This window comes from Fistularia commersonii, chromosome 7 (genome assembly GCF_037954325.1).
Source record: "Fistularia commersonii isolate RoL2024-O1a breed Wild chromosome 7, RoL_Fcom_v1.0, whole genome shotgun sequence".
NCBI lineage: Eukaryota > Metazoa > Chordata > Actinopteri > Syngnathiformes > Fistulariidae > Fistularia > Fistularia commersonii.
The window spans coordinates 545,142-566,983 of NC_141290.1; the positions used below are offsets into that span (position 1 = coordinate 545,142).

A 21,842-nucleotide genomic window follows, 5' to 3' on the forward strand; every position below is an offset into this window, starting at 1 on the left:
GACTTCTTCAGTTCTAATGGACTGTTAGGGGTGTGCAGTATATAACTGGTTGGGTTGGAGATTGGTCTTTGTTGATCAGAATCAGAATCTCTTTTTTTGTCCCCAAGTTACAATTGAAGTATACATGGGGTAGCATAAGCATCCGAGGATCCACACATCCATAGATAAACTGCACGTCTGTATACAAATGACGGTACATCCATGATGTTATTAACAGAGTTGTTTTGGGGGGCGGTCGAGCGATCGTCTTAAGAACCGAACATTCCTGGTTGAATTCCCTGCTCCTAGAGTGTCCAAGTGTTGTTGAGACAGACACTGAACCCCTAACTGCTCCCCTGGCACTGATGGACGACACCCTACTGCTCATGGTTCATCCATGAGGGGTTCATTGTAGGAAACAAATTTCCCCATGAGGGATCAAAAAAGAAGTTTATTGGAGTTGTTGTGTTAATATGGCTGTTGTGAGGGGGAACAAAAGGTACAACTTCTGGGGACTCACCTGAGTTAGAATTTGAATTGAACCTTTCGCAGCTAAAGGTTGGATTCTGTGAAACAAAGGAAACTTGTGATAAACAGATATTTGACCCCCAGCCACCCCCCGCACACTCTGTCCATTGCACCATGACTTTTTGCACCCTTTAACTTGCACTACAAACTCCATAAGGAACTACCTTGGGCCCTGCAATACACTATCTACACCTTTGTTGCTGCTGATAATGCCTGATCTCTCTTGACTTGACTGTACTGTGTTGCACACCAGTACTTCCTCTTGGGTTACTTGACAGGACTGTACTGTACTGCACACCGGCATTTCTCTGTTTAGTTTTAGACTTAACTTATTTCTGGTTGCAGTAGTAACTAGGCATAAAGATTGTTTAGTGTTGTAATTGCTACACTTGTCAAAACACAATATGTCTCATTACTGTATGTTGTCCTGACTTATCTATATGTGATCTATATTGTTCTGTATTGCATTACAATGTATGTCCTGTCTCTGTCTACGTAGTGCGTAACATAATTTCAACTCCTTTGTATGTCCAGTGCATGTGAAAGGAATTGACAAAGCTGACTTGAACTGATTTTTTTTATCGATTGCTGTTCCCTGCAGCGTATCAGAATCAGAATAACTTTAATTCAAAAAGTTAATCTGAACACATATGAACTGATCTCAGACTCTCATTATGAGTGAAATTTAAGCTCATGATTTTTTTGAGATTTTTGAAATACTCCCTTGGAGATTTGTGTGCAGAAAATCGAATAGCATCGTGCTGGTGCAATACCTTCAATGGCCACAAGATGGCGCTAATATGCCGCCGCGAACTACGACCTGAGCCCTCAGTCATGTGACCGAGCGTCACATTCCAACATGGCCGCTGCGGTGTCACCTGAACAATTCGACCACTTGCAGCTTCTTCTCAAGGTTTAGTTTTTACGGTTTATTTTTACTGTCTCGACATCATTTTCTGTAATTTTGAAAACCCTCCGCTAAAAAAATTCCAAACCGCTGTTATAGTTTTTCTTCTTTCCACCATTCGCCTTTGTGTGTATTAGCTTGCTAACCATTAGCATGAGTGTCAGGATGCTCCTGATTCCAGTGAAAACCGTTAAAATAAAGTGTGTTAAAGTTAAATTTGTGTGTTTAGAAGTATATTTGCTTTGTGCAGTGATGATCGTAGTACCCAGATGAATTAGGTCACTGTATATAATACTACTCGTGTTAAAAAAGTGAAATAAATACTATACAATAATCTGTAAATGTTTACAGGTTTCAATTCAAATAGATTTACCATAAAATATTGCGATCTGTAGGTATATATTTCATATTAATGAAACCATATACAACTAGCATGATCAAAGTATTTGGAATATTAGATAAAAATCCCAAGTATTCCATAACAGTTACTCAGGATCATATTACAGAAAAATGACAAAATTAACCCCTGAACATTTATCGGTTTGTGCCACATTAAAACATCCACCAAACTTCAGAAAGCAGGCATAACTGTGTGCGTGCGTGCGTGTGTGTGTGTGTATAGGCTCCATCCAAGGAGGCTGTGAGGGATGTGTGTGTTCAGAGTCACAGGGCTCCGAGTCACCAGCTGACAGAAACCACGGCAACGACCCTCGGCATCACACCAGCTCAGGCTGCTCAGGTAACGCTTCCATCACAGATCCATATGGCTGTCATCCTGATGTGAATGTAAAAGAACGTGTGTGTGTGTGTGTGTGTGTGTGTGTGTGTGTGTGTGTGTGTGTGTGTGTGTGTGCCCTCAGCTGGTCCAGGCCCTCCACACTCTCTCTCACCATGTAGTCTTCCACAGCCTGACGTCTCCTGACCAGATCCTCTCTCTGTTCCCCGAGTCGTTTCACTCCAGCCTGAAGAACCTGCTCACCAAGATCCTGCTGGAGAACAGGTCACAAGAATTAGACTTGGGTTAACATTTGCTGGAAGTCACTAAGAAACGTACACAAACTGGAAACAACATCATTTAAGTGAAAAGAGTGACTGACATCCTCTGGGCTTCTGTCATGTGACTCACCTTTGTGTTGTGTTTCAGTGAGACGTGGAAAACGGACGCCTTCAGTGATCAGAGTGAGTCCGGCTCTGCATTTCCAGCTGCTACAAATCCAACATCCACACCTGCAGTTATCTGATGCTCATGTGTGTGTGTGTGTGTGTGTCTGTGTGTGTGTGTGCGTGTGCGTGTGCACTCAGTCTCCCTCCCCCGCCTGAAGGAGATGGACTGGAGGGTTGACATGGTAACGGGCTCAGACTCCGTGGGCCGGATGTGCGTCCCCACCTGCCTGCTTCACTTCAAGGTGGGTGCAGCTGTCAGAGGTCAGAGGTCACGTCAGACCCCGGACCTCCTCCGGCACCTCAAATATAAATATTTTGATCATTTAAACACTGAATCTGAGGTGAGTAGTCTGAGGTGAACTCACCGTTGCACTTGTACTTGGTGAGTTGCACACCAACCTGCACTCAATGTTTTACTTGCACTGCCATCACCAATCATATTTATAATAATGTTTACAATACCTATTTATTGACAGTACAAATCCAAATGCTGTGGACATTCAAGAAAGAATTTCATTGAACTTCATTGTACATTTCCACTTTGTACATTTGACAATAAACACTTCGAATCTTGAAACCTCCTCGCCCACTACCTTAAATAAAATTAAAGTTCTTCAAAGTATTATAAATCTGTTTTCTATCTTTTATGAACCCAAACAAGAACAATAAAATTAATAATAATGATGATATTTTTCAGCAAATATTTGCTCATCAGATGATTTTTCCCAAATTCTTTCCTAAGAATTAAGAAAGCAACAGCATAGTGCTGTGGAATTTAAGTGAAGATGAAAATACAAACAAATGCAGAAAGGATGCAAACATCTCACCCCCCGCAGACCGAGGATCCCTGTCTGGTGGCGGGTGGGGACGGCGTTTCCACGGCGACGGTGGAGCTGAGCCGCGAGTCTCTGGACACCATCCTGGACGGACTGGGACGCATCCGGGACCAGCTGTCTGTGGTGGCGGGGAAGTGATTGGCCGGCCCCGACGATGACGTCACACAAGGAGAACGGCGGCGAGAAGGAAACATTCCACGGGGTCCAGAACCTTCTCTGGTCCAAGCTGGAGAATATTAGACCTTCGGGTTCAAGGAGGACGTTTTCGAAGCATAGCATCTGTTTCTGTCTGTGGCGTCAAAGGAACATGAACTCGTGACCTTCAGGAAAAATACCCGAACGCAGCAGGCCAGTGTAAATATAATAAATCACCTGAAACATCCAGAATGTATAAAAATGTCAGTTACTGGTCAGGAAGAGGCCGACGCTTTTGTGTCCCGCGTTCCCTGTACACCACGTTCGTCCTTCGAGATCTGTTCTGCTGTCGAAACCAACGGTGAACAAATCTGACCACTTCTTCATCCAAAAAAACGATTGGCCTCAGAGCTTGAACACACCGCAGGCCTCACACACATACACACACACACTAATCTGATAAACACTTTAATATCCAGGGAATCTGCAACATTCAGACAATAATTCAACAGAACCGTTTCTCTAAATGAACAGTACTGAAGTGTTTGGTAGAAAAAAATAGCCTGATCAACAGGTTATTGATTGATTGATTGGCAAAGTGATGCGATTTCAAGTTATGGAGATACACTGTGTAATCCAGGAAGGCATTGTGGTGAAGTCCATCACTGCCACATCAGAGGGTTTCAAGTTCTGGTCCGGCAGGGTTCTCCTGAAGCCTGCTGGGGTTGTCTCCAGGTTCTCCATACTGTCCAAAATTTCACCAATTACTGGTTTATCAAACCTTGCTCAGAACAGTGAGGTGCATTTGCGCGTGCGTGTGTGTGTGTGTGTGTGGTGCTCAGGGCCGCGGCAGCACCGTGATCCCATCCATGTCCAGCTCCACCGAGTGAACGCTGAAGTTTCCCAGACCCTGACAAAAACACAGTGGGAGAGCAACCGGTTAATGATCGCCATGGTAACAGAGCATCTCAGGCAAAAAGTTTATGCCACCATCCTGAGAAATGAGCTCACTGTTTGTGAGAATTTATTAAAATGATCTAAAAGTAAAAGATGAAACCTATCTGGAAGGTAGTAGCTATTCTAGGTTCCTTTGCAGCAAGCGGCCCTGCTGTGCGTGTGTGTGTGTGTGTGTGTGTGTGTGTTTACCGGCGTGTCGTTCAGGACCTGGAGGACGGCGTGCTGTTGTTGGGGCTCCCGGGTCAGCAGGTAGAGGAACCCCCCGCCCCCGGCGCCGGCCAGGCTCTGGCCCAGAACCAGCGGCCTGAGGGCCTCCATCATCAGCCGGACGGATGCCGGCTCACACCCTGGAGCCATGAGCTTCTTCTGCTGCCAGGAGGCGTCCAGGCAGCGGCCCAGGGCCCGCAGGGAGCCTGCACGCAAAGCATCATGGGATTGTGGAGATTGTGATGGGCGGTGTGGTTGCTATGGTAACAACCTTACCATCGGAACAGGCCCTGGCGCAGTCCTCGGCGTTGGACACCAGCTGCCGGGTGTTCTGGACCATGGAGGGCAGGCGGCTGTACCAGCTCCTCACCACGTCCTGAGCAGATCCTGTTTTTAATGCTCACCACCAGTCTCTCACTCACGCACACACACACACACACAACCACGCGCGCTGACCTGCAGCAGGTTCCGAGCGAGGCGGGTCTTCCCGGTGTAGACCAGCAGCAGACGCTGCTGCAGAGACACCAGGAAGTCTTCTGGAGGGCTGAGAAGCTCCACTTCCACCCGCAGAGGAAGCCGCGCCCCAGAGCGACCCACCTTGACTCCGCCCACCAGGCCGCCCACCTGATCCTGCCAGCCCCCGCCTGCAGGGGGAGGAGAAGAAGAAGGAGTTGAGGAGGAGCAGGAGGAGACAGGAAAGGAGGAGAAGGTTGTGGATGTCCAGACTCACCCGTGGTGAGAACCTGCTCCAGGTGCAGGACGCCGTGGATCAGAGAGTCCGTGTCGTACGTCCGACCTGTGCATCTGTAGACGGCGGCTAACAGCGCCCCGGCCAGGATGCTGCTGGTTCCTGCAAACACACACACACACACACACGGTATACAGTACCAGTCCCTGAGCAGAAGATTCCAGTGTGGAGATCAAGCATTGATTGGAAATCGATCAATAAATTGATAAAGTGGTCTTACCCAGACCCGACCCGGTGGGCAACGCCGACCAGCTGTGGACCTCCACCCCTCCCCCCCACCGCTGCATCAGCTGATGCCCAAGAGGATCCTGCGAGGGGACGGACACCAGGCCGCTGCACACACACACCGCCTTCAGGAGAGCCCCTGCAACACACACACACACACACACACACACACACACACACACACACACACACACATGAAAAGGTTGTATGTTTGTATGTGGAAACAAACACACACACGTATGGAAATATTGTTGATACAGACACACACACACACATGTGTGGAAAGGTTGATGGTGGACACACACACACAAACACACACACAGACACACACACAAATACACATGTATAAGCATGGAAAGGTTGTTGGTGCAGATACATACATACACACACACATACACATGCATAGAAAGGTTGTTGGTGCGCACACACATATACACACATACACACATACACACATACACACACACATGCATGTAAAGGTTGTTGCGCAAACACACACACAAATACACATGTATAAGCATGGAAAGGTTGTTGGTGCAGATACATACATACACACACACATACAAATGCATAGAAAGGTTGTTGGTGCGCACACACACATGTACACACTCCAACTCATACCAGGGGCGTGCGGCTGGCAGTAGTCCTTCAGGTCATCCAGGTGTTCACACACCGTCTCCATGGAAACGCTGCTGTCCTGCCCGCCTGCCAGGCTGACCAGCAGGAGGCGGGGCTCCCTGATGAGACGGGCCCGCGCCCCGATTGGACGCTTGCCGTCAACCTTCACCGCCAGGTTGGTGACGGCGCCGCCGTGTTCGAAGGCGATGGGAGGCGTGTCGCTCCAGCCACCTGCAACACACACACACACACACACCGAGCCACGATTTTAATTTGAAAATCCCATATCTTGTATGGATGAAGAGCTTCAAGGTGAGTTCACCTGACCTGCCAGGTCCAGCCTCGCCGGACACTCTACTTCCTGCCACTCCCCAAGGGGCGGGGCCTCACCCCGGCCAATGGAGATGAACCGCTGTGACGACATCACCGCCTGGCGGAGCAGGACCTGTCCGGCGCCTTCGTAGTGGCGAGCAGCTCGCACCAGCAGGTCCGGCCTGAGGGGAACAATGACGGCACGTCTCTCTGAAGAACCAAGGAAGAACCCGGAGGAGGGGCCTCACCTGCTCAGCCAATGAGCTCTCTCCGCAGCCAGCGCCTTCACTCCGCCTCCCAGATCGCCGTTCTCCAGCAGGGCGTAGGCGGCGCCCCAGGCCCGGTTGGCGGCCGGCCCGCTCCGCAGACCACCTCCTCCTGCCGCCATGAGCACCAACACGTCGGCGACGCAGGAGAGGCAGCGAGCCGCCAGCCCCAGGTCAGCACCCACGCCAGGCTCCGCCCCCTTGTCCGTCCCACTACCTGCTGCGACTGCAATGTTATCCAGAGAACATTTTTTGGTTTGTTTACACGCTGCGCGTCTCACTTCCTGTTTGCCTCTGTAAGGACTTCATCAACATGTCAGTTTATTGTTCTCCCAGGTCTTTAAAGGGTCCTCCCGTCCACTAGGTGGCACTCTATTTGGATTTACTACTTATCTTCACTCAAATATAGACCGACGGATAGATTTTAGATCTGCTGATGAGTCTAGTGTAAACAGGAAGTGGTATCACCACGACTCACTGGCATCCAGTGTGTCCAGCAGCGCCCCCTGCTGGCCGCCCAGCACCGTGGCCCTGAAGCAGGGCAGCAGGCTGGCGTTGGAGCGGCTGCACAGGGCGTCGGTGACTCTCCTCCTGGCCGCCAGGAACTGGAGCTCCTCCCTCCACTGGAGCTCCGCCTCCTGGTGTGTGAGTGACAGCACATCCTTCATGGAGAGCCTCCACGCCTCCCTCCAGCGCCGCGGGTCGCCGCCGCCGCCAAGCAGCCAAGCCACGCCCTCCTCCAGGCTCACTTCCCCGCCCCGCGGGTGGAGGACAGGGAAGAGGCGGGCCTCCAGCAGGCAGCGGCGACCTCCTCCAACCCACAGCTCTTCAGGCCTGAGATGAAACACCCGGAGGTCCAACCTTCACAAAGTCTTCTTCATAAAGTTAATTAAAAATGTCCACTAATCAGGGTATTTATGATTGACTTGTCATTTCAAGGAAAGTCAAAGGTTAAGGTCCTACTGTACTCCAGCTCTGCTGTAGAAGACGCTCCAGGGCTGGTTGAGGAAGGAGGCACCATCGTGGTCAGAGGAGACCTGAGGAGCAGATCGGGTGTCAAAGCCAGCCCGGGGTTGATGCCGGGTTGCAGTACCACCCCGGTCCACTAGGGGGCGCTGCACCGGTTCATGGCTCTCTGAGGAGCTTCTTTTACCATCTGTGACTGCAGAGCTCTCTGCTGCCCCCGGTGGACCGGAGTGGAATTGCAAGCAGAGCTCACTACTCAAAGCCACCCCTTGTGGAGTCCAGAGGGGAAAGAAATGGACATTGAAAGCACAAAACCATTTTTGGTTACAATTTTTTAAATGTTGTATTTTATTGTTTTTCATGTATCCAGTGTTTGCTTCAGAAGCCTGTGGTTGGATGTCTCGATATGATTGACAGGCGACCGCCCTGGTTAAACCTGGCCTTTTTGGATGAATGGATGAATGAATCTACTCCGAGATGCTGGTTGGAACCCAGGGGGCGGAGCCTATAGTGTCACATGACCCTCCACCCTGCAAAAGGAAGAGGCGTTCTGCGACGCCATGTATGACGGCGCGCCGCTCGGCCCAAAGGAAGGCGAGCAGGTGGAGGCCAGCAGGAGGCCGAGCAGGATACCGAGAGCCATGGCCAGCGAATGTTCCAGAAAGGAAGATGACATTATTCTGTGCATCTTAAAAGCGGCGGGTCCCGCCAACAGGAAGTAGGTCACCAACAGGAAACGCACGACGGCGATCAGGACTGTCGCGGCGCAGGTGAGCCAGGGATCGCGCAATAGACCGTGAGATGGATCCAGGTTTACCGCTCAGCGCTTCGGTCCTTACCGCAGTCCCTTTTATAACCTGGCATCCGCCACGTCGCTGTGGAGTCTTGGCGCCACTGTGACATCACATGACAGCAGAGGGCCAGTTTGCTGGCCGCCAAACTCCAATGAAAAGTTCAAAGATTTCTTTCACCCGAGTTTTACCCGCATACCTGAATTATTCTGGAGGTTTCGACGATCATTCAGCTACTCTGCAGCTCTGCGTCAGTCCACGTTTGCTTACAAATTATCATCAGATTTAAACTTTCTCCCTTAGAGATTAATTTCAATGATGGTTCCCTTTTGCGTGCTACTAACAAGTGATGTAAAAACGCTGTTTTTTCCTATGGAGTTCTGTATGGGCCCCCAGTAGGCTTTAGGCAACTCCTGTGTTTCTTTTATCACATCAGCCCCCCATATATTGACGCTGTGCTGATAGCCTCAGTTCAGGCGCTTCCCCAAGAATTAACACCGCAGCCCTCCGTACCTCCAAGTCGTCCAGAGCTCCCATCGCTGTGAACACCTCCACCTTCAGCTCCCCCACCTCGATTCGGTGAGCCTGAATGATGAGGTCGTCGGCGAGCGGCAGCTGGCGGAGGCACGGCGACGTGGACGCCGGCAGGCCGGACAGCAGACACCCGGATGGGACCCTCAGCGGACCCTGGTGGAGGTGAGACGCCCTGAGCAACAGGATCCTGGTGTTTATTGGAGGAATGTTAAAATTGCTCCCCACCTGCAGGTGGCAGTGTTGCACCACGCTGCCCGTCGCCACGCCGACATCACCCTCCAGGACGCTGTTGATGACCCGGGCGCCGCCGCGCACGCCGCCATCCACCTGCATGAAAAACAGGAAGCTGTGAGAACGTCGATACAATCGGTCTACTCGGTCGGACCCACCTGAACGTGCGAGAGGGTGTTCTCCGTCGTCCAATCACAGGTGAGCCGGGTCACGTGTCGCTTCCCGGACAGCGTCAGGTAGTCATAGCGACCACCGGGGACGTAAGCTGTCCAGAGGCGGGAACACGGCGGACACGTTTCATATCAGGTGAGCTTCCGGATCGTTTAAACCCCGTGAGGAAACACCCACCCAGACTGAGGGCCGTCCCCCGCAGGAGCCTCCACAGCGCCGCCCTGCCGCTGCGCACCAGCGCCCCCTGCTGGCCGGAGGCAGAACTGCACCCGGGCCTTTCCTCGCTCACGAAGACGTCCAGGATCTGATCCGAGCAGAGACACTTCAGGACGTCCAGGAACAGGGAGATCTGGGGGGGGGATATTTGTTATAGATACATTATAGATAAAATAAAAATAAGAAACACATACCTGGAGGGGTGGAGCTCCGGAGTCCAGGCCCAGGTAGGTGCAGCCGTCCAGCGGGGGGGTGACATGAGCCTGGAGGAGCTTCTCTGCTACTAGCCTGCTGAAGAAGACCGGACCCGACACCTGAGCAGCAACACACACACACACACACACATACACACACACACACACAAATCGACCTTGAAATGATTTTACTTTCATCTATCAGATAAAAATGGAATTCAAAAGCGTTTGGATCACAGAGAGAAGATCCCAGAGGTTCTCCAGGTACTGTCATACTGTCAGGCTTCAAAAAATCTCAAGTCGTGAGGCAAAGAGGTCGGTGCCGCACCAGAGGAACCTTCCCATCAGGCATCAGTGCTGACTGGATCTGCTCCTTGGTCCCCCGGTAGATGATGTCCTTCACCTGACCCTGGAAGACAAAGACATCTCAGCTCCGCCTCTGAGAACCTGGCTGCTGGACGGACGCAGCAGTCCTGGTTCAGGAGGGAAACACATGGTGTGGAGCGTGGGAGTGTGTGTGCGGGAGTGAGTGTGTGTGTGTGTACCTGCTGGTCACACAGGTAGATGCCATGATGGGCAGCGTAGGCGGCGTCACCCGGCAACGCCAGAACACGAACGCCGGAGAAACCCTCCCAGGTCAGGGCTGGAACCAGGAGATACTCAGAACATCTGCAGCAGACAACTTTTATCTGAAGAAAATAAGTAGAACCTACAGACGGAGGTTCTGGTCCAGTTAGAGCTCTACAACTGCAGGGTCTCATCAGGTTAGCTATGTGGCTGCAGCCATGGATCAGGTTCAGGTGGGAGAACTAAACAGTGACGGTGAGGTTGGAGTACTACCACAGTACACAGTACTGCGGTCAGAGTACTGCAACTGCATGTACTCGTCCAGTTAGGAGTACTGTGTGAGCACGTCAGGCTTACTGACCCAAGTTCTGGGGAACCGTGAGGATCATGTCGGTGCTGCAGACCCAGACGCCGGGAGGAGAACCCGGACAAATCTGAAGGAGAAACAAAGACGGCGGTCAGTCGGTCCGATCTTCCCGGCTTCCCTCCAGGGTGGTGCCGGTAGACCCGGACCAGCGGACCTGCTGGGTGAGGCGGTCCAGCAGCAGGTCCAGGCAGCAGACCGGAGCCTCCACCCGGCGGCCGCGCTCCTCCCGCGGCAGCCAGCAGAACGCCCGGCTGCAGGAGCTCCAGGGGAAATCTCTTCCCTGCGGAGAAGAACATCGACCGGTCGCACCAGAACACGGAAGGCGGAACCCGAGACCCGGGAGAAGCCGCTTGGCCGCGGACTCACAGTGTGGAGGATGAGGATGTGAGCTTCGTCCAGGACGTCGGCCGTCACCACCTGAGGAGACACACGCCGGGAAATCAGCGCGAGTCGCAGTGAGAGTCGGAGTGTCGGTCGGAGTGTCTCCGATCCACGGCCGCCCACCGTGTGTCCGGCTCGGCTGCTCAGGTGTTCGGCCGCCACCAGCAGAGCGTTCAGCGTGGCCCCCCCGCTGCCCAGGGGCTCCTGCCGGTCCTGGACCGTCAGAACCAGAGCATCTGAAGAAAGAGAACCCCGCTGCTGCCGCAACTCCAGCTCTGAGGCGCACACACACACACACACACACACACACAAACTTATAAACAGTGAGAAACAGTTTTCCTGACATTGTTACGATTTTTTTTCTTAAGAGTAAGAGGGGGAAAAAAACAGCAAGGGTGAAAAATAAACAACCAAAACAGAAACAGAGTGATAGTACCAATGAGGAAATAAACAGAATGCGAGTGGAGTGACACCAACAAGGATAAAAATAAGACAACTGAGTTAGGACATGACACGTGTGAAAGGGTGAGGTGTTGAGGTCGTGGCAGCACAGACGCTCCTCCGGCCGGTCAGAGTTGTGTGCCGTCCAGACTGCTGTTCTCCAGTCTGTAGGCCGTGGCCACAAAGGAGCGGTGGGATGAGCCGTCAGCTGAATGAGCCGCACATCAGCCACGGCTCAGGCCGCAGGAGGCGGGAAGGATTGTAGACGATACCTCCCTGTTTGTCCTTCACCCTCCCCACCGCCGCCCATCCAAGGTGGTCCAGGTTTAGACAGCTTGTAGACCTCTACGGTCCTGGCTTTGCCCCACCCGTACACCGTAGCCAAGAGGAGTGCGCCAGCTACCATTACATTACATTACATTACATTACATTACAGTCATTTAGCAGACGCTTTTATCCAAAGCGACTTACAAAAATTGCAATTCAAGAACCGAAGATCCAAAGTACCAGTAGTCGTTATTCAGAAGTGACCACTCTACCAAATAGCCTTCTCAAAACCATATAAATACATACATTCATTTCTTCTTTTTTTTTTTGGGTGGGTGGGGGGTTCGGGCTAAGCGTGATTAGCAGGGTAGTGCTTGGTGAAGAGGTACATTTTCAGCTCACGGCGGAAGATGGGCAGTGACCTCGCCGTTCTGACCTTTTCCGGGAGTTTGTTCCACCACTGAGGAGCCGAGACAGAGAAGAGCCGAGACCGGTTGGATCAGCGGCCAGAGGCTCTGAGTGATGGGGTGGACGTTCGCCCAGAGGTCGCAGATCAGAGGGGACGGGTAGGGACGTTTGGCTGGACCATATCCTGGAGATAAGATGGGGCCGTCCCGTTCACCACTCAGTAGATGAGGACCCGGCGGCTACCGGGAGCCAGTGAAGGGACATAAGAAGACCTTCTACCACAGACTGGTAGAAGGTCTCGAGGAGCTACAAACGCTAAACGACCTCAGTCTTCTCAGGAGGAAAAAATCCTGCAGGGACCCTTCCTGTAGAGAGCATGTGTGTTGTGTCTCCAGTCCAGTTTATTGTCCATGTGGACCCCAAGGTCCACTATCGCCACCTCCTCACCCTTACAACAAAGGGTGACTATTTCTCAGCGACTTTTCAAGTTTTTAAAATCCACATTCAGACATAAGTCTTGCACATTTCAGCCTTTCTTAATTTTTTTTTTTGATTATATTTTCAGCATTCTGTTCCTGCGTGCACTTCAAGCTGTCGCCACTAGGGGGCGCTTTGTGCAGCCGTGAAGCAGTGATGCACCGTGCGGCTGCTCTGCAGGCGTGTGTGCGGGGGGCGGCGGCTGTGCTCACCTCTCTGGAAGGCGTAAACGCTGTCGGTGTGCTGGCAGGTGAGGACGACCACCGTCCAGCCGAACTCGCCCATTTTCCAATCCCGCCGGGGATCGTGGCTAGCAGCTCGGCTAACACGTTAGCCCCGCGGTGACTCCTGGCCGCTGACTGCTGGGCTGCAGCCCGCTGCACGGTCACGGCCACGGTTCCCCTTCGCGGTCCGACCCGCTCTGTGGCAAATCACAACTGAAGACACATTTGGAAGTAAACTCTTACAGACTAATTTTACTTTCCTGCTTGTTTTTTTTTCGAGCGTTCGTTCGTGCTGAAGATTCGACTTTTTGACCCCTCGGGCTTCCGTAGTTCAACCGGGAGGCGGCGCTTGTTTTTGACGTGCTTACGGCTCGGAGGGGCGGGGTTAGTGGATACAGTCAGATTCATGATGACGTTTCCGGTTGTGATGGTTTAATTCCCGAAACGAGGTCAAGAAATTTTGTTCGGTGGAATAATATTTGAAGTTAAAGTCTTACGTTTTCGTGAATGGGTGAGGGCTATGGACAGTTTATTTCAGTCGTGTGGCTTTTCTGTTCATCTATTCTCAGACAGCATGTCCTCACTCATGTTTTTCATGTGAGAAAGACATTTTAAGAGAGCTAAAATGTATTTCCTTCCCTCATGTGATGTCGACAGTGTTGTTAATGACAGGCTAATCAACAGGAAATGGATGAGCTCACGTACAACGGTTCAAACCACGATTTATTTAAAAGCAAATTCTGGCAGTTTTAATGTGAAACATCAGACAAAACTCTACGAGTTAAACAAAAAACATTAGAAAAGGATATTTGAACTATACAGAACAAATTCATATATACAGATGTACATTTTAAAATGCCTCAGAACAAATTAAACAGTGTAGGAGCAGAAACGACATGTTCACGGCCCTCAATCGTCATCCTCTTCTTCAGCTGGCAGCGGCCGGGACCTGAATACACACGTAAAATAATAAAAATCCTGAAGCTCCCTTCAAATCAATACTTTTCTTATTCAGGTTTAGTAATTCTTTCCTTTGATCCAGGCGGTGCAGAGGTCACAGCACTCATTTGGGTTCACGAAGCAAATTATGCAGTGCGTGTTTGAAATTTCTGAATCATGGAAGTGTCATCGTTTTAACATGAAGTTGTTGGAACTGTGAACGATATTTGAGGTTGTCATCTGCTCTCAGGACCAAAGCGTCAATCTAAACTCAACCCATGTGAAGAGACAGGAAACGGTTGCAGCAAAGTAAAGTAAAATCTGACATACTTCCTGCTGGTCTTTGCGATCCCGCTGCCTCCGGCCTCTTCATCATCCTCCACCTCCTGTGGCCTCTGGTTCTCCTTCTTGGGGTTCCTGCTGGGGCCCCCGAAAAAGTCTCCGATCCCTTTCTGCCATGTCGGAGTAGGACGGGGACACACAGGATTCCCACCAGCGTACTTGTTCTTTGCTGCGGTTGCAATGGGGAAAAAAAGAAAAATGTCAAATATGGGTTTCCCCAAAACCTGCTATCATGTCTAGTGTGTGTGTGTGTGTAGCATCTCACAGGGGGTGGACGCCTGGCCGCTGCTGGAGGCGTTGGCCGAGCTGGAGCCCAGGGACTTCCGGGGTGCAGAGGCTGCAACAGCTGCAGGCAGGAGCCGACACGTCATCGCCGAAAGTTGTAATGACATAAATAAGGGCATTTAGGGCGGATTGTGGGTGCCACTCTGCACGGAAGTGGGCTGAGGTAACCCCAGGACAGGCTGTGCAGTTATAAACAGGCGTTTTATGATGGAAACGGTAAATAAGTGCGATAGTAGTGCATTCGCAAGGCAGCTCTTTAAAAGCGTTAAACATATTTAAATGCTTAAATGATTGATTAAAGGTCTGCCGATTTTCTGCAAGACAGAGAGAAAAGATAAGCTCGGTTTAATTTCCTTCCATTTACATGTTTGTCGGGTTAACGAGTGAAATGAGTTTTAAAGACGGTAAACTTTAAAGGGGGTCCGGACCGGAGCTGCTTTACGGTCGGCGCTCAAAACTGGCGCCAGTTTGCCCGAAGCGGCACCACCAGGTATGAAAGATATGCCGATAAAGTACCACAGTTGACATAAAGGGCTTGGATATTAAACATTTTGTGTTAACAAATCTTTTAAAACGCAGCTTTTTAATAGATAAGTATCTCGCCGCCGGCTGTGCGGAGGCTCATTCATTGCTCCTCTTGGCGGGAGGCTGTTTATCGAGAAGATTCTAGCTTGACCGGGTTACCGGACGGGTCAACAGGTAGTTAACGCCAACTACAACTAACTAAATAATAAACAAAAGCGTAAATAAAGTCTGATATTGCGGAGTTCGTTCGTTCTGGATGAGTACAACGGATCCATGACCGGAGCACAGCAACCGACTCAAACTACCGTCTTAATGCGTCGTCGTTGGGTTAAAGCCCTCCTCCAGAGACGGTACCTTTCCGGTAGGACGCGGGGACGCTGTCGGCTTTTGTCCGCACCATTTCGACGGCGACTTGTGGCGTTTATCGGCGGTTGCTGAGGCGGCGGGCGGCTCTGCGGGAGCGGAGGCGCGGTGTGGAGAAATCCCGCCTTGGTTTAAGAGGAACGGCGGATGGGGCGGGAGATTTCTTCTTCGGCGCCGGGCGTGGGGAATAGCGCCCTCTGCAGGCGAGGAGGTGTAACTGCGGGATCATTTTAACGCAGGAGAAAAGAGGGCCAGAAGTGTTCTTTAGCGTTAATAAAAATCATAAATCTTTTATAAAACACAAGAACACGTCACGTTTTAAATTTATTATCAATGTCATGAATGTCTTACGATAGAAAAACAATTTTGAAATCCCAAAGGAAATTCTTGTGGCAGATGGCGAAAAGATTCACATTGCACATTATATAAAAACATGAAATGACATAAGACAAATATATTGAACTGAGATTGGTATTGCAAATGATCCTTCGATCCTTTCTACACCCTTTGATGTAGAGAGTAATATTGCACATGAAATACGAAACACAAAGATAAGATACACTTTAATTATCCCCGTAAGGGAAATTCCTTTGTCACAGCAGCATAACAGTTATAATGCCAAGAAAAACAGGAAAAGAAATATGAATATAAATATAAATATACATATGAATAGAAATAGAAATAGAAATAGAAAGGTCAAGGGTGATTTTGGGTTGAAAGGTTGAAAATGATGTTCCTTTTTTGATTTACTAAAAAATGGTCTCAATGATTTGCAGCTCTGCCTTTTTTTCTATTATTTCCAGAATATATTAGAAAAAAAATGAATCACGAGAGAGAACTTTATACTCTTATTTGACCATAAAATAATCTTTTATATTAGGAGGGGGGAAAGCAAACGATTTTTTTAATCAATAAAATCGCTTAAATGGGGTCGAGCGGCGGCTGTAGTTTGTCCCTTCCGGCTCTCCGTAGTGGCGGTTCATTGGGGCTGCAGGCGAACAACACTGAACTGCAACTTTGACAACTATCGATCCAACAGGTGAGACACGATTTACCCGCAAAGACCGGAATATTCCAGACTTTTCCCGAGAGTTAGCACCGGTTTAACTTGCTATCGTGGCTTTTAGGCATCTTTAAAACCAGCTAAGAATAAGTTTACGCGGTGGCTAACTGCTAGCAAAACTTTAGCTACTTCTCAGTTAGCCGAGTTAGCGGCTGGAGTTGACTAAAGTTCGCCGGTTCTTCTCTTCAGTTTTTGTTAGTAAAGTCAACGTAATAGTTAAATAAGTTAGATATGACTGTACTTTTCTGTGTGGTGACTGTCCACCCAGCCTCTTGGGGACAAGGAGGTTGGGGTGGACCACACCAAGGCCTGGAGGTATCTTAAAATCCATCTGTTATGATAGTTACTCAGATGTTTGATGATTCTTACTCACTTTTAGATAAGATCTTCTCGTAGAAGATCTTCTTCTTTTCCTCGTGGGAAAGAAAAACTACATATTAACCAAATAAGTGTGTTCTAATCTTCCTCCTGTTTGAGAGTCTTAAAAATAAATGTCCCTGAAGAAAGTTGGAGGATTCAGCTGTTTGTTTCAGCCTGCAGTTTTACTCTGAGAAACTGTGTGTGTGTGTGTGTGTGTGTGTGTGTGTGTGTGTGTGTGTGTGTGTGTGTGTGTGTGTGTGTGTGTGTGTGTGTGTGTGTGTGTGTAGGCATTGCGATGGAGGAGGTGACCCGCCTGGTGTCCACAGGAGACTGTGTGAAGGTCTGGGATGCGGTCAACATGGCACCACTGGAGCAGTTCAACCCCCACGTCTCCAGCCACCCCATCGCCCAGGCCTGCTGGAGCTCCGACAGTATCCTGACTGACCGGTTAACCCGTCAAGCTGATAAACGGTTAACTAGCCTTCAGAAGGGCTTTGTTCCATACTGATCGACGCTTAGAAGAACCGTGCGAAAATAAAGTCGGACCTTCAGTATGATCCGGACAATAAAAAGTGAAAGGCGAGCCTTGACCCGCGTGTTCAGACCAGTACCTGGTCAGTGCCAGCAGCAGCGGGGACCGGCTGGTGGTCTCCAGTCTCAAGTCCTCTCCAGTCCCAGTGGTCCAGCTGGCTGAAGGGGTGAGTTCTCCGGTCGCTTCCCGTCGGTTTGTCCTCGAAGTTCAGGTCTAACTGCTCGACTGACCCGCCGCCCTCAGAAAAAGCAGACCCGGGTGTGCCTGAGCTCCTCCTCCCAGTTCCTGGTCAGCGGAGGTCTGGATCACTGCGTCCACATCTGGGACCTGAAGACGCGCCGGTTGCACCGCTCCCTCAAGGTTCCCTGCGTTGTTCTTTATCTCTCTGAGGTCTCCAGCAGGTAGAGACATGTCTGTGCAGGTGACACCACCTGCCGTTCCAGCTGTTCACGAGTCCCGACCAGGTCTTTAGGGTTGAGCAGCCAGGAGAAACTGGAGAATTGAAGATAGATCTTGAAATCGTGTAAACACCTGGAGGATTGTGATAAATGTGTCTGTGTGTGCGCACGCACGTCTCTCCCCATCCTCCAGGACCACAAGGAGGACGTGACCTGCGTGTCCTTCAACGCCAACGACAGCTACATCGCCTCGGGCTCCACCAGCGGAGACCTGGTCCTCCACAGCCTCACCACCAACCTGTCCAGCAGGGCCTTCGGACACGGCAGCGAGCAGGTGAACACCGTTTTCATGAACATTAAACCCCAGAAAGGTCCGCCTTTTCAGGAGCTAATCTGAGAAAATAAAGGGATTAAGAGGTAAATTTGATAATTTGGCCTTTTTATTTGCATCAATGTGTGACTTTTCTCTGAGTTGCCTTCCTTCTGTTTTTTCCTGCCTCCGATTTAGAACTTTATTAGTCCAAATTTCTGTATTTTCTAAATAGATTTGAGACTTTATCGTTCTGTATTTTCACCTCCTTCTGGATTGAATGATGGCAGTTATTTTGTCAGATCTGCTTCTTTAAAATTAAAGTCATGAATTTAGCTTCATTTTAAGTCAGAATGCCAAACATTTAAGCTCATTTGAGCGTCCTTCCTGCGTCCTGCAGCCGGTCCACGACCTGCGTCTGTCGGCCCTGAAGCGCTCGCTGCTGGGCAGCGTGTCCGACAGCGGCACCGTCGTCCTCTGGGACTCCAACACGCAGCGGGAGCTGCACGTGTTCGACGGCGCCCACAAGGCACCCGGCTCGGGCCTGGCCTTCTCGCCCGCCAGCGAGCTGCTGGTGGTCAGCGTGGGTCTGGACAAGAAGGTCATCTGCTACGACACGGCCAGCAAGATGTACGATCGGCGCGAGGCGAAATTAGCGGTTAGCGAGAATTCCATCGGATTAGCGAGCGTCTCCCCCGCCTGACGCGGCGACCGCCGTTTGTGTTTCTGTGCGCAGCATCCTGCGCTCCATCCGGGTGGACAGTCCCCTCACCGCCGTGGACTTCACCCCGGATGGCACGGGGCTGGTGGTGGGATCCACGCAGGGGAAGATCTACCAGTACGACCTGAGGAACAGCAGCGCCCCCAGCAGGATCACGGTGGCGCACAAGACCTCCGTCACCTGCCTGCGCTTCCAGAGGAGCGGCGGCCGACACAAGGTGCCCCCGCCGTCCCGCAGGCTCCGCAAACCTTCCACTTTGACGTTTTGACCGGAGCTTCTGTCCCCTCAGTCGAGCAAACTGGCCTCCGCGAGGACCTCGACCTCCAAGAGGTCGTCCAGCAAACTGCCCACGGCCCAGCCGGGGCCCCCCAACCCCCCCGCGGGCCCCTTCCTCCACCGGCCCACGCCGGGCACAGGTGGGTTCTCCCGATTGGCCGTCGTCACTTCACGCTGCTCCGACGGCGGCTTCGCCTCGTGGAGGTCAGAGGTCACGGTGTGATGGCGGCCCCGTTGTGTCCAGCAGGGGGAGCGGAGCCGGAGGGCCAGCCGGGGGCGGAGCCTGCGCCCGTCGAGAAGCTCAGCGGCGTGGGGAGGAACAGCCTGGACGTGTTCTCCCCAGTCCGGGAAGGTCAGAACTTTAGGGAACATCCTTAGGGAACATCTCGCCGCATGGCAGCGTCATTGATTACTGATCGGGTGTTCTCCCCTCAGACTGCGGGTCGCTGGGACAGTCCGGAGACACGCCCTACGGACAGACTCACGGTACGACCGCCAATCGCGTTTGTCGTGAACGCCGCACGTCGTGACCTTTTTGACGTTGTGTCGCCGTAGTTACCAGCCAGGAGACGCCGTCCAGAGAGGAGGAGGGGCAAAAGTTGACTGGACGGGCCAGCCTGGACATTTTCTCCCCCGTCAGAGAAGGTCGGTGATGATCGATCGCCGATATCGGTAGCCCGCGCCCGTGGGTGTCCGGGAGTCATCGTCATGGGAACCATGTGTTTCAGACTTCCTGAGAAAGACGCCGCAGATTTCCTCAGCCGGCCACGCCTTCAGCCCGCTGTCCATCTTCCAGACTCCACCCATCAAGGAGGAGGAGCCGCAGCCGGCGCCCGAGCCCAGTGACCCCGGGAAGGTGGTGACCTTTGACCTCTGCGGGAGAAAGATGGGGTGGCCATGAGAAGTTTTTCAATTCCTGCTAATTTCCCTCAGTATCGAAGGCCGTTTCTCTGAAAATGACTGGAAAACAATTTTTTTCGATTGCGATCTTTGTTTGTTGAAGGAAATATGAGCACCAGATGAAGAATATTAAACGATCAGCTCCTCACACTCACCTTTTAAACTCTCGTCAGTCCGACCAGCCCGGCGCCTCCGGCCCGGAGGGGGAGGCCCAGACGCCGCCCACCCCGTCCCAGCCGACCAATCAGAGCCAGCCGGCGGCCCCGCCCTTCTTCACCCCGGAGCCCGGTGTCCGCAGAGCCAACGGCTTCCAGGCCCCGCTGAGCTACGACTCGCCGGCTGGCGCCGCTCCTCCTCCTCCCGGCTCCGCTGGCACAGGTTCGTGTTGCCCGTCGGCCGTTTGCTTGAATGGTTTGTTGACATTTGACCTCTGTGATTTGAGATAAAATCCTGGGGATTCTTTTTGATGATCCGCTTTTAAATAAACCCTGCAGATGATGTGAGGTCAAATGCCGGTGGATGTTAATTTTTAAGTAATCGTGATTAAAACCCTAATTGGCCCTGCAGGTCTGTCCGCCGCCGTGTCCTCCACCCTCTCCAGCGGCATCGCCCAGGTGGTGGGACAAGGAGGCGGCGCTCCTCTCACATCCCTGCAGATCCACTTCATCCAGAACATGATCCACGAGACCCTGGAGGAGTTCAGGTCGGTGCCGAGCCTTTGACCTTCTCGTTTTTAAAAACACAGCTCAAACACAATTAACAGGAAAATCTCTTAGTTGTGGAGGAACATCTCTGCTAATAGCTTGTTAGCACGTTAGCTGCCAGGCATTGTTGTTTCCTGGGCCGGGACTACTTTCTGTGGCGGATGAGAAGGCGCTGGGAACGGTGGAGATGACGGAGCTGTTTGGTGTTTCAGGGACGCCTGTCACCGGGACGTCCTCAACCTGCAGGTGGAGATGATCCGACAGTTTTGCATCCAGCTGGTGAGAAGCTCCTGTCCTCTGCGGGTCCGACTCTTATTTTAAAAAAAAAAAACGCAGGAGGTGACTGCCATCATGTGTCACGTGTTTCAGAACGAGATCCACTGGCTGATAGAGAAGTACTCGGTGAACGAGTCTCTGGTGGAGGAGATCGAGAAGCTGCGGGAGGAGAATCGCCGTCTGAAGACCAACTACTGACCTCCGCCCCCGGCGGTGGCCGGAGGACGTGAATGTGCGTGGAAGTGGTGAGAAAGCCTCATCACCGAGACTTCTGGTTCTGCAGCCTCCTCGAAGTCAGAACTGATGACGGTCATCATCGGATGGCAAACATTTCCAGCAGATGAAGATCTGGGACAGGTGGACGAGACAGAACATTTATAAACGTAAAAAACACTTTATCAAAGAGTGCGTGGTGTTTTCAACCAAGGTGGACGGATGGAAGATTTACATTGTGTTTTCATGGATCTGAAAAGAATGGTTTGTCTGCAGAATAAAGACTTGTATTTAAAGTGAGGAATGTGAGGAAGTTCTTCACCACAGAAGGGAATGCAAGTTCAAGAAATACCAGAGTTCACCTCATGAGGTTCTCACACGTACACAGAATGAAGCTCTCGGTCAGCTGACAATACGACAACACAGAACAGCTGACGGGGCACCAGAATCCTGCTCTGAGTTAACACACCACGTCGTGTAAAATGTTAAACTATATACATAACTCAAAAATACATTTT

At 51.3% G+C, this 21,842-nt stretch overlaps 4 protein-coding genes across 7 annotated transcripts; 2 read left to right on the forward strand and 2 right to left on the reverse strand.

Moving 5' to 3' along the window:
• The first annotated feature begins 1,349 nt into the window (after positions 1 to 1,349).
• Positions 1,350 to 3,796, forward strand: commd9 (COMM domain containing 9). Its single transcript, XM_086149031.1, has 6 exons — positions 1,350 to 1,420; positions 2,037 to 2,153; positions 2,275 to 2,414; positions 2,559 to 2,593; positions 2,717 to 2,820; positions 3,415 to 3,796. Exons 1-6 carry the CDS (start codon positions 1,367 to 1,369, stop codon positions 3,550 to 3,552), a joined length of 588 nt encoding a protein of 195 aa, XP_086005157.1. The 5' UTR covers positions 1,350 to 1,366; the 3' UTR covers positions 3,553 to 3,796.
• Positions 3,797 to 3,886: 90 nt separating this feature from the next.
• On the reverse strand, positions 3,887 to 13,422 carry fcsk (fucose kinase). Of its 3 annotated transcripts, none has more exons than XM_086149029.1 (23): positions 13,106 to 13,422; positions 11,424 to 11,575; positions 11,286 to 11,336; positions 11,074 to 11,199; positions 10,914 to 10,986; positions 10,531 to 10,628; positions 10,314 to 10,394; positions 9,986 to 10,105; positions 9,753 to 9,924; positions 9,563 to 9,669; positions 9,399 to 9,500; positions 9,153 to 9,326; positions 7,846 to 7,919; positions 7,361 to 7,716; positions 6,865 to 7,099; positions 6,632 to 6,798; positions 6,308 to 6,535; positions 5,682 to 5,825; positions 5,444 to 5,563; positions 5,170 to 5,357; positions 4,990 to 5,089; positions 4,696 to 4,919; positions 3,887 to 4,459 (listed from the first exon to the last, which is right to left on the reverse strand). In XM_086149029.1, exons 1-23 carry the CDS (start codon positions 13,176 to 13,178, stop codon positions 4,388 to 4,390), a joined length of 3,237 nt encoding a protein of 1,078 aa, XP_086005155.1. In that variant the 5' UTR covers positions 13,179 to 13,422; the 3' UTR covers positions 3,887 to 4,387. The 3 variants fall into 3 exon arrangements, with proteins under 3 accessions (XP_086005155.1, XP_086005154.1, XP_086005156.1); XM_086149028.1 differs by having other exon boundaries at positions 6,865 to 7,108; XM_086149030.1 differs by lacking the exons at positions 10,914 to 10,986; positions 11,074 to 11,199; positions 11,286 to 11,336; positions 11,424 to 11,575; positions 13,106 to 13,422 and adding an exon at positions 10,699 to 10,800 and having other exon boundaries at positions 6,865 to 7,108.
• A 406-nt stretch (positions 13,423 to 13,828) lies between these two features.
• pclaf (PCNA clamp associated factor) lies at positions 13,829 to 15,696 on the reverse strand. The gene is made up of 4 exons (XM_086148749.1): positions 15,563 to 15,696; positions 14,664 to 14,744; positions 14,387 to 14,567; positions 13,829 to 14,066 (listed from the first exon to the last, which is right to left on the reverse strand). The coding sequence occupies exons 1-4, from the start codon at positions 15,606 to 15,608 to the stop codon at positions 14,027 to 14,029; spliced, it is 348 nt and encodes a 115-aa protein (XP_086004875.1). The 5' UTR covers positions 15,609 to 15,696; the 3' UTR covers positions 13,829 to 14,026.
• Positions 15,697 to 16,535: 839 nt separating this feature from the next.
• Positions 16,536 to 21,621, forward strand: nedd1 (NEDD1 gamma-tubulin ring complex targeting factor). Of its 2 annotated transcripts, none has more exons than XM_086149033.1 (16): positions 16,536 to 16,610; positions 17,282 to 17,425; positions 17,598 to 17,692; positions 17,770 to 17,886; positions 18,118 to 18,258; positions 18,635 to 18,864; positions 18,971 to 19,172; positions 19,245 to 19,371; positions 19,476 to 19,583; positions 19,667 to 19,717; positions 19,787 to 19,876; positions 19,960 to 20,087; positions 20,305 to 20,509; positions 20,699 to 20,834; positions 21,048 to 21,114; positions 21,205 to 21,621. In XM_086149033.1, exons 2-16 carry the CDS (start codon positions 17,290 to 17,292, stop codon positions 21,307 to 21,309), a joined length of 1,938 nt encoding a protein of 645 aa, XP_086005159.1. In that variant the 5' UTR covers positions 16,536 to 16,610; positions 17,282 to 17,289; the 3' UTR covers positions 21,310 to 21,621. The 2 variants fall into 2 exon arrangements, with proteins under 2 accessions (XP_086005159.1, XP_086005160.1); XM_086149034.1 differs by having other exon boundaries at positions 19,479 to 19,583.
• Positions 21,622 to 21,842: the final 221 nt, after the last annotated feature.